This window comes from Arctopsyche grandis, chromosome 1, assembly GCF_051622035.1.
Source record: "Arctopsyche grandis isolate Sample6627 chromosome 1, ASM5162203v2, whole genome shotgun sequence".
NCBI lineage: Eukaryota > Metazoa > Arthropoda > Insecta > Trichoptera > Hydropsychidae > Arctopsyche > Arctopsyche grandis.
The window spans coordinates 32617386-32630093 of record NC_135355.1 but is presented as its reverse complement, the minus strand read 5'-3'; the positions used below and the strand labels follow the sequence as shown (position 1 = coordinate 32630093).

The following is a 12708-nucleotide window of genomic DNA, read 5'->3' as shown; positions in this document are numbered from 1 at the left end:
GACAGAGAAAAGAAAAATAGTTATACAGACAAAAATAAAATTTTAAATGATCATAAAAATCAATATTATTTAATAATAGTAGATAAAGTAAAAATATCAAATAAACAATACATGGTATGAAGTGTCTTGCATCTACAGCCAGAACCAATATACAATAATCAGCCGGAAATACAAAACATCCCCGCGAGGTCTAAATGGAATAGATAAGATCAAAATTCCACTCATACATCACATACAATTATAAAAATAGTCATGAGTGCAGCCTTAAAACAGACAAATAGGTTAAAATAATCTCCGATAACCCAATCTCCGATAGTGTGGTGGAAAATATCACATTCAGGATAAGCAGCAACGATCAACGATTTCATTGAGAAGTCGGATAGCTATTGGAATAGGAGCTATTCGAAAAAGAACTGTGCGGGGACGAGGTACAACTATCAAATGATGATATCTACCACGCACATAATTATTAGGGACATAAAGTCCCAACTGTTTCAGCAAATGACGGACATGACGTATTACCATGTAGAACCTGGAGAACAAAACGAATTATTGAGTAGTTTCTCCGAAGTTCAAGGGAATTATACTCAAGCGTAACCAAAAGGAGTATGGGTAGAGATATGGGTAATATCTACTCTTTCCTACATAGGAAACTAAAAAATGCTTTTGCACTTTCTCAATCACTAGATTGTATTTTACTTCATGTGGATTCCACACAATCACATTATACTCTAACTTGCTTCTCACAAGCTAGTTGAAAAGCAAGCTAGAAGACAAAGGGTTGGAGAATTACCTTTTTCATATATATGTATATGTATATATATATATTTTTTCCTTTTTGTGAGTGAGCATTGAACAATGAGTAATACATACATAAATGTATTTGAACGTTTAAACCAACGGTTTATATAAAGTTTATGTAAAATATTGAAAATGTTTCTCCACAACTTGAACCACTTGTTTTGAATAGTATAACGTACTCAGGTTTATGAACAATTTGAGTGAATTTCAATAAATTTTATTAAAAATATCTTCATTAAATGAGATTTGATTTGGGAGTTTCAATTATATTTCTCAAAATAGTACTTGACAAAATCCTATTGAAATTTGCCTGTTATAACAAGCTAAAAACCAATTAATTAGCATAATAATCGTCAATTATTTTTCATAAGCAGCTTATGGTATTACATAAATATTCCAGGAATATGTTTGAAGTTGATGATAAAACAAATTCACCTATATATTTGAAAACGCCTATTATACAATTTGTTCAAATACAAATTCCCACATGCGTATGTGTGTATATACATACATATACATTACATATGCATATTTATTTAATACATTATAAAAGTAATAATAGATTTTAGAATACGATATATATAGTATTATATAACCACGTTATAAAGTTTCATCTAGTATAGTTAAAGAACGTGGAGAGCAATAATAATAAAAAAATAAAAAATAGTTGCATTCGACCAATAAGCCAACACTCTAATAAGACTCAAAAGAAGAAAAACTACCAACTACATTCCGTCGGCTAGTACAAAAAAACGACCACATACACACACTGGGATTCCATCTTAAATGAAGAAAGTTGTCGAACTTTCACATAAACGGCCACCACCATAAACGCGAGAGGGCAAAGCACCGCGGCATTCAGATACACCCTTGCACACCCTTTGTCTGCACTTTGCAGACTCTTCCGATTCAGTGGGCGAGAAAAAAATATTAAGAGAGTTCCCATTCTTCGTATGAAAGCTAAAAATAATTAATTTCAGAGATACGAGACGGGCAAATTGCCATTTTGTATCCGGTGGAGAAAATGGAGAAATTGGCGTGTGCGGTGTACTGTTACATATTACATACATCCGGACCTCTCTGAGCAGGAACTCTGTGCAGTCCCTTGAAGTCCTCTGTCCTGGGTCCCTCGGTGCTTTATTATTTAATTATACTACCTATCGTCAGGACGCGAATGGGTTCATGAAGTGCTTCGTTTTATTCAGTGTCGCCTGTTTGATCCTAGTAAATATGTACAACTAGTGTTGTGCCCATTGATTTCAACGGGTGGCTTCGGAAAGGAATTGATATACGAATTAAAATAAAGTTATATGTTATATGTATATAGGAATGATTTTTAAGCGAGCCGTATGTGTGGTTGGCCAAACTGCTAGGGATAAATTGTGTGTGGTATGCATGGGAGAGACCGGATACGTGTTGCTATGGTCACTTGTTGGAGAACAAGCCGAACGACATGGTTATAATAAATAGATCTGAATGAATCTGCGCTTTTCACTTGGAATCTTTCACATCCGGATCCTATATATATACATAAATATAGTGTAAGATAATGTATAGTCGCGCGCGCGCGTATTAAAACGCTCCCCGTTCACCCGCGTCGAAATGATGAATGTGTGTTGCTTCGTGTATGTTTTATTTTAATTTATTTTTGACATATTAGCCACAGTGGCATTATAAAAAGCTCCAGTGCGTCACTGTGGTCCGTCATACAATCATAATTTTAATCATAATAATAACAACCTGTTATATCTTGATGGAAAAATCATTAACATTCATAATTGATAAAATCAACTACTGGCGTTGCTCAATAACCACTCAACCAGCTTAGTACAGTTTACATTAAGAGGTCAATTTCTCCAGCAACCCGGCTGAGCAGATATATCGCTCTAGATATTGGAGACGTCGCCAACATATTTCCAACATATGTGCAAGCCACAGGCGGAGCAAACAAATCACAATTCCTCAGGTCCCTGAACTTACTAGGTGCATAAAACTTAAATTAATTAAGAACCCGAGGATTGTGTACTATCCCATTTAATAGCTTAGAAAAGTGCTTTCCCAGAAACATAACACGACGAGACTCCAATGAGTTGAAGCCTAAAGCCTCTAATACAAATGCATTAGGATATACATAGTCAAGGATAATAACCATATAATTTCATATAAAGATATCTGAGAAACCGTTTTTGGATTCTCTCAATCTTCAATGAATGAGTCATATGGGTAGGACTCCATATAATGTAGGTATATATGTATAATAATTCTATCTATTAATTTTTTTTATTTTTTGATTTTTCCCTCTTATTTTATTATGTAGGCCATTGTGGCGCATTAGGTTCTTCCTGTAATGCCAAAATGGTCCAAAACGTTAAATAAATAAATAAATAATGGAAGACAATTCTAGAATGCTACGTACTAGAGATTCATAAAGAATTTTAAGCACCAACGCACTCTAGAAAGGTTTACCGGAAAGGTTTACTAACTCCTAGTGAGAATCCCAGCATTTTTGTAGCTCGCAAACAAATATTGTCTATGTACCGTTTAAAATAAAAATTATTTGAGAACATGAACCCCAAATCGCAAAATTCATCCATAAACTTTAATTCGACACCACTTAGGCGATAGGGTTAAATCAAGCGATTTGAAGATCTTGTCACATTGAGGACACAGCATTTTTGAATGCTAAATGTTAATTTATTTGCGACAGACCAACTGTATGTATGTGTGTATGTCTGTAGGTTCCCGCCCATCTGACGCAGACCCCACCCATTCCAACTCCTTCAATATCAGGAGCACATGTCAGACGTTCCAACCCCCCCCCCCCACTTCCCCGCTACCCCACTTACCCGCGTCTTCTCGAATCAAGCAGTCGTCAGGCCACAATGAAATCTACATACTTGTCGATGCACCGCACATATATGTATATGTACATACATAAAAACATCGCATCCGTTTTTGTATATATTATTGTTACAAGTAGGGTATTTGTACGAAACGGTAATTAGCAGGAAAACTACTTAAGAATTTAAAACTTTTATTTTATTTAAACGTATCACGCGGGCTGCTAGTGCGTGCAGCTTTTCTTAAAAAAATTGATTGATTTAAAAAAATTATCTACGGTAATTTATAGTAACAAATTTAGTCATTCTAAATTGAATACTATGGATTTGTATGGTGGACAAATAAACAATCGAAATTTAATAACACTATTCCACAAATGACGACTTTTTTCTGGTTCAGAGACGAGATATGACTTTTCTTATAGATCTATGCCCAGTGAACACGAATCTGGTAATAAAAATTGTTGATTGGCTCGAGATTCGGAGATATATATTTTTTTTAAATCGCGCGATTTTTCTATATCTTGGTGTTGTTCGGTCGATGTCTCAAAATCTGTCAATTCCCTGTTCAAAATGAATATTTGAACTATAATCGGGTATTTTATCTTTCATTTGTAGTACTTTTTAGCTTTCAAATCTCTTATATAGATATTTATGCGAAATTTTCACATTTTTCAAAAACCTTTGTACATACATACATACATACATATGTATGGTTATGTACCCCGCTTATCACTCTAGTTCCCACAATATCAAATGTACTTTTCACACGCTCATATACGTGAATAACAAAACTATAAAAATTCCTGTAATAGGATATTCAGATAACACAGGAATGTGCCCAGCCCATAAGATAACAAATCATTTATATAGATCGCCATTCGATCGCATTAGTCAGTCATCAACATCGACTCCGCAGTGACGGACAGTCATCATCATCGACTCTGAGAGTGACAGTCGTCATCATAAAGACTCCGAGAACGCGTCCGCAAATAACGGTCAACATAGCAGCAGAATAAAGTGAACGAAAGTCAAAGTTATAGTGAAATAGTTCTACGTGTCTCCTATTATAAAAGTCACCGTTCCATAATCTATCGTTTTTCGAATATATCTATAATATAAGATAAATGTAACATTTTAATAATAATAAAGAAACTTGGTTGGTTAACCAAGTAGTAAATAAAAATTAAATAAATATTTTCCTGGAACGTGACAGTATGTATATATAAAATAATTATAATATTTTGACAATATATCCCAATTTTATCAAAGGATATTCGAATATTGTAAATACACGAAACTAAAAACGAACGATCCCCAACACAAAACTATCGCATTTCAACAAACTTCAGGTTATGCTCACCGATGACTGTCAAATGAAATCGATACGGTATACAGCATCTCGCTTTGTCCAAAATTGCTTTACGGGACTTTGGTGATGTATGTACATACATATATGAATATAAGGAAGTAATTTTGTTAACATATTATATGAAATAGAGGCGACCCATATGATACAAAGGTCCTCGTTTGCAAAGGCGACCCATATGCAAAGTCCAAAACACAGATAGGTGAGATCGGAAAGAGAAACGTCAAACTACAATCGCGCGACTTGGTCAAAAAAACACGCACCGAATCGGTCATATCAATTTTATAAAAATGTATTTTTATCATCCATTATATAACCTACATATGTATTTAATGAAGTAAAAATATATATAAGAGATAATTTGAGCCTTTAATACAAATTTTATAAGATATAGTGTGAAAAAGTTATATGTAGTCATAATTTAAACAAAGTCAAACATATGTATAAGGCTACAGGCTAGTGGAAAATGGTTAGCTCTCATCGTCTCCCAAGTTTTTGGATTCTTAAGCGTGTTTATTACGATTATATTACACCATCGAATTAGCGGAAGCAATTCAAATTTCTATCGGCTACCAAACTACGCAAAATGGCAAAGTTTCAAATCTATCGGAATAATGTAAGAATACTTTCAGATCAATATATATATATATATATATATATATATATATATATATATATATATATATATATATATATATATATATATATATATATATATATATATATATATATATATATATATATATATATATATATATATAAAATTGAATGTCTGTGTGTGTGTCTCGTATCGGCTCCTAAACCACTGAACCGATTACGATGGAACTTTCAGGATTTGTTGTATGTATGTCCGGCAAGATTACTGTGAAAAAAAAACGAGTGTGACAATAGTCGCGCCACGCCTACCTCGCACTCGAACGTACTGACCATTCAGGGCTGTACCACAAACACACAGCGGATGGCGATTTAAAAAAAATCTAATAAATGATATTAACAATTAGACACAACATAACTTCTTATTGAATACTTATCTCGCAGATAACGCTTAGTAAAGAGATGTAGTTCTAGCTGTGAAATGTGAGATCTGACACACTTGGCCGTAAATCGATATATAGCGGCTATATGCCATTACACGAAGCTATACGCCAAATTTGAAATTTATATATATGTACATATGAGAGTTAAAACTATGAATATATATTTATAAGAAATAACGAGAACCTATAAAGCAAATTTTATAAAATATAGAGTGAAAAAAGAAAAAGTTATAGGCGTTTAAACAATTGAAATCCGATCTGGCGAAAAGTGAGAATAATCTAAACAAACTCTGGATAAACGTTAAACACATTTTCGTGGGAGCGTTTTCAAACGCGTCTTACACGATATTTTTGCAGAGTATGAAAACGATCGGATAAGAGGTAAATTGTAATCGTAAGTGAAACGTAAAGGAGTTTTAAAGACACATTGTCAACGATCTGCACCGAACCTCACCATTCCATCACTTCAAAGGAGTTTCCTTTCCGAGTGTCACAAAATGAAAATTGAATTCGTCTTTTGTTGACGGCGACAGTTGTGCGTGCAAAATATCACACAAAGTTAGCCGTGGAGAAGGGGGAGCTAGCGAAAAATATATTTGATGAGATCTTTTTGTTCGTTAACCTCGTAATGAGCACGAGCCACGGCTTGGGTCCCTACGTGACTCGAATAAACACCCTCAACCAACCCACCCTCAATTTTACCCGCCCCTAAATCCTTCCTCGGCCATCTCAGCTAAACGTTAGAGTGTTAAAGTGAAGGAAAAAAATGGATTCATACGTGGGTATCGAGAGCTCGTGTGATTGTTCGCGAAAATTGTGCCCACGCACGTCGAATGCGTAGGTGATTTTTATTTTTGCGTAAAGTGATTTCGCGCTCGCATTCCACACCGTCGGAAAACACTCAAACGACTCTGTGCCGCGTTTCAATTTATTCATTTTGGCGATTAATCCAATTTTGACGAGGGTCGAAAACGCGCCACGTACCTAAATTGCATAGCAACGGATATTTCATAATTAAAACAAAAAAAAAAAAATCAAAATTTATATATGTGATTTGAAACAATATAAAATTGAATAAAAAAAAGCTAAATTTGCACCTACGTCTATTAATGTTTTCATTGCAATATATTGTTTAATATAACTACATACAAACTAACCAGTAGATTCTATGACATAATCACTAATAACCATACTAACACACTTGCGAAGAGTCTCGGTGATTATAACAAAATGTCTATACTATAATTCTGGTATACATATATGTACACAGACTACCTAAACACAATCTGCTTTAGGTAATCGACTTTAGAGAGTCTTCAATTAATATTACGTATTAGATGTATTATGAGCATTTATAAGGATTGTAAATAGGTTTTTGAGCTATTGTTCCTATTATGCTGTACATTAACATTAGAATAATATAATACTATGATTACTAACCAAATTAAATTAAAATTGTAAAATAGAAAATGATCAGTAGATCAGTAGCTATTAAAATAGATATAAGATGTATTGTGAACATAATTTCGTAATAATAAAAAGCATTTAAAAATCAAAAATCAAAAATCAATATACCTAAATTCATAGTATTAATTAGAAAAATGTGAATTGTGAGATGAATGAGAGTTGCGCAAAACAGAGACGAAAAGAAGCGTGTTGGAGAGGCCTTCAGCCAGCAATGGATGGCGAGTGACTGTAGACGATGATAATATACATATACATGTACATAAATAAATATGATGATGATGATACATAGTGCCGTTGAAAAATTGTATACAAGCAAATTCTTTTTAATTTAATATTAATTTACGTCTACATATTAATTTACGTACTAATACCACGTACTAGTTTTATATTTACGTCGCCTGTTGCTCGGGGCATCAAGCTCCTAAAACAAATTTCTGTTAATTTGGATTTGTTCAATCTAAAATATACTGATCTGGTTGAGGAATTGTTTCTCATATTTCATTGTTAATGTGGTCTCATATTTCATTTTATTTTTGTTCTTTACTTTATATGATTTTCATACTTGTATTATATATATGTACCATACAAAGGTATATGCCTAGCTATAGTGACACCCTGGAGTATATCTGTAATGTCGCTATAGCCTAACTCTAATAAATAAATAAATAAATATGTACACTCTACCTAAATATTATGACCGGTTTTATATTATTTTTTTTAATAAAATGACTTTAAAACCGTCACAAAAAATTCAATAAATAAGCTGTTTTAAAAACGATATACGTACATACATGCATATGTATGGAAATGCAACGTGTCAGGACGCAAAAGCTCTGTTGAAGCATATACATACATACCTTTGTATGTATTACATATGTATCTGTATGTGAATACATATGTATGAAAAAATATAGATTTTATCGGAAAGGGATATTATGTTTGTCTGATAGATACTAAATTTACAGGATACGAGGCCGAGTCTGTTTATTTAATTTGGTCACTCGGACGTTACTCATAAGTTACTCAGACGTTGCCACGTTACGAGTAATGTACGAGAGACTCTTTGTCTAGTCTTTGTCAAGGGGTATGTTATCCGAGGGTGCTAACCTTTTTTTGCGGAATTCTTTTGCGTAAGTTCTTTTTGAGCGCCTTTGAAAATTAGGGCTTCTCGAAACTGCGCTGCTATTCAGTGCAATTTAGTGCATCTTTCCGGGAACCAAGATTAAGATATATGTAAAAATGCACATACAATTTAGGGAGAAATATAGATTTTAAAAATGCCGACACGTTCAGATTAGGTGATTGGTTCCCGTCGACCACTGATTTACTAGCGCTGATCACCTGATCTCACGTTCACGCCAAAAGTACCTTAGCGTATACAACAACCAATTAGGAATCGCGAATAATCGACCAATGATCTCTATGTGCTGAGAGTACACGTCGTGTATAAATACTCGGCGGATCAGTTCCTTGCATTCATTCGGAGCTGGATCGTCGACGGAACAACAATAAACTATCTCTACCACTACTCACAGTGTTTTTTACTCCGAACAAGGAAACTTCTTTTGACGCCCACACTACAATACGTTGTAATCAATCTTAAAAATAATCGTCTTAAGCCGGTGATTCATTTGTGACATGTTACGCGAGTATATATTTTAAATAATACTAAGTTTGACCATACGTTTGAGATACTCAAAGTTAAAGGATTTACGATTTGTTTGCGTAACATGTTAAAAATGAATCACTTGGTTTTTGAAATGATTTGAAAAAAGAAAACTGAATTACCTCACGGCTGGTACTTCCAAAATGTCCCACTCTACCGACATATAAAATTCGGATAAATCCACACCAACGGCCACAACGTTACTTCCGGCTTGTTCATCCATGTGTCTCAAATCGACCTATATCAAAATAAATCAACATTACAATCAACATCAACAGATTATTAATTCATTGTATTAAAATATGGTATTTTGTACAGTAGAGTATATATATATATATTATAGATAAAAGCCAAAGAGAAGAGATAGATATGTATATTATAATAGAAGTGTTTTAAATTTACTTTCAACAATATTAACTGTTTAAGAAAAGACAAATCTACAGCAAAGTTTTACGGTCGAAAGGTTAAGTTAAAATTTTTGTCATTGAAAATAAGTGATTGAAAAAAAATCACATTGTGCAAATCTTATGTAGGTATTCAATTCAACGTTTAATAAAAAAGCAAACACACTAACACTGGCACATTTAAAACGTAGCTAAGGTAAATTAAAAGTAGACGCAAATTATAATCACTATTTAATAAGTGGTTGGAACTGTTCAGTCTATTTTATTAATTTTATATCCATTCTATGTATATCAACAAATCAATTTCCAACCACTGATTCAACTACATTTTTTTTATACACAGACCATGCAAAATAATATTAAAAATATTCATTGTATATAAACATAACATGCCCAGTTTTCTTAACACTCGTACTTACCCATTTTCATGCATTTTTATTATATTTAAAAATAAACACTATAACATTTATAGGCGAGCAACTAGCAACATCGATTAAATTATTAGTATACTAAATAATTATAATCTGTTGATTTCATCAGTATCACCAGAAAAAAAGCACGACTAAATCGATCTATATATATATTTAAAATGCTGAAAATTTAGCAAACATATTCATAGTAATTGTTTTAATACAGTAGTCAGTAAAATGCTCTATATATAAATGTAGATAGATAAATCTAAACATCGAACATAGCTATTTAAAATTCAGCGCAGTACTAAAAAATGGAAAAAAGTACAAAAAAGTAAAAGAAAAAAACATTTCCAAGAAACAAAAACAATCCAAAAACGATATGATATTATTATATAAGTATATTAAAAATCTCTGAAAAAAAATTGAAAAAACATGGAAAAAATTGAAAAAACGTTAATCACCATATAAAACACAGTATATGAACCATTCGAAAATCTGAAAAAAATATATATATAAAAAGGCGAAAAATTCTTGTGTTATTATTAAACAGATACATCTTTATTATTATTTATTTTCGTTTATAACTTTTCTCGTCGTCGTTACAGTTGTAGCAATTGTAAAAATATACATATACATACACACATACATATATAAACAAAACATGTGTAGAGCACGTGCTAATATCGCAAGCTGGATCAAATTTTCGTGAGAGATGAAAATATTTTCCGGCAAAGCGGGAAAACCGTCCGCACCGAAAGTTTATTTTGTCCCCCTAGAGAATCTGAGAAGTTATTTCTCGTCGAGAGAAGAGAAACACTCGTCAATTAGTGTGCGTTATGACGTACTGAATTTATCGTAACATATATTATACGAATAATATATGTATGTAGAAAAAAAATAATAACAAATCTTCATTGCTTTGTGGATGAATTTTTCGATTGCTCTTAGACTGGCGCGTTTTTATCGCTAGTCAAAAAAAAAAAATAAAAAAACACAAATAAAGAAATCCATGTCTTTTCACATTGTGTTTTTATAATATCCACACATTCATAATCACACGCACATAAATCTGAATAAAAAAATATCCCAATCTGAGCCGACCTTTGCGAGAAAGCTTCGAACAAAATGATGAATACCACAACTTGCTTGATTGCGAAAATAATATCCAGAGGTGGGGGGGGTGGGTCGAGAAGGGGATGGGAAGACTTTGAAACGTGGCCTTTGCGTACACCGCTTATACATATACGAAAATCAACGTGCATTGCGGAATTCTCACAATGGTATATTCATCTGCATTAGGATAAAGGAGATTAAGGATCAACCCAAACAGGAGATGAGAGTGGGACAGGAGAGGGCGGGGGGAGGGGCGCTCGAGATCGAGGAGGATGGGGGTATGATGTTACCATAAAACACCACGAACGGCAACGAGAGAAAAGCGAGCGGGGATGATTTATTATCATCCGAGACGGCCAAGCAGTACGGTAAGTGGGGGTAACTGAGGGGTAAGATACGCTTGCTGCGACTTTTTTGACTTTTGCCAAGACGTGAAAAAACATGTTTTTTTTTCCACCGTAACTATTGTATAATACGTACGGCTCGATTATAAAAAGATTTATATGCTAAAATATCTATGATAGTAATATTTACTGGTTGTTTACATACAATACTCGTATCTATTTCATAACGCGTTCAATCGACATTTAATATAAATTTATTCGATTTCGAAAATGTGTACATTATATTAGGCGAAAGAAACACGAATTTCTGATATTCATCAATGGAACTAGCGGAAAACTTCTGTCGTATCAAGTGAATGTTAAATAAGAAAAACGTTGATTTTTTTCATACATATCTCTCTTTTTTTAAAGAATAGTTTTATTTTTGAAGTATTTAGGAGTAAAAATTGAAGTTCCATATTCGTTCATTTCAATTTAATTGGATTGATTGTGATAAGTTTTGACTGATTAATTTGAATTCAAAGTCGCCGTTTCGCTCGAAAGTCCCCATACAAAAGCATGTCACGCTCGTAATGGGTGTTTGTATGGGGCAAGCGTTCTTTTCAGTAAATCGTATTTTTTTCATGTACTTACTTTGAAACTAAAAGTTGATGAGAGCTTCCATGGGTATGTGTTTTAATTTTAACGCAAAAAGTTTACAAACTTTATGAAATATATATATATGTATAAGGAGGCCGATATTATATATATATTTTTTAAAATTACTATTTTAATATTATAAAAAAGTAGATATATGTATATGTATATATATATATATAACATATGTAGATGCAAAAAATCCACTGTTTCGAAATTTTTGTCGAGATAAATCGATTGGTTGCAGGTACAGGACATTTTATTTTAGATTTAAAATTTCCATGATACGACGCAAGTTTTCTACTAGATCTATCGGTGGAAATCCAAAATTCGCGTTTTTCACTCCGGACTATTATACATACATACATACATACATAGATTGAATTCTAATCAGTAATTAAAACATTTAATAATTCATAAATTTCAGCCCGATTTTGTAGCAATTCCGTGCTCCATCCACATATTTATGTATATGACTCAAATCCAATGAACCACGCGATAAAGTTTTAATCTAGCCTCTCTATTAATTTTCACATAATTTTAGCATATTTAAACTGAACGATGGTAGCTTTGGAATTCAGGAATCCTCAAACTACAATCGGCGGGCCACTATTTGTA

At 33.0% G+C, this 12708-nt stretch overlaps 1 protein-coding gene across 5 annotated transcripts in view; it reads right to left on the bottom strand.

Annotated features, from left to right (window-relative positions):
* nAChRalpha4 (nicotinic acetylcholine receptor alpha4) overlaps nt 1-12708 on the bottom strand; it is a 315893-nt gene that overhangs the window by 110830 nt on the left and 192355 nt on the right. For all 5 annotated transcript variants that reach the window (XM_077428337.1, XM_077428362.1, XM_077428345.1 and 2 more), the window contains one exon: nt 9303-9418. In XM_077428337.1, the coding sequence (XP_077284463.1) occupies nt 9303-9418 (116 nt within the window). The remainder of the gene's footprint in view (nt 1-9302; nt 9419-12708) is intronic.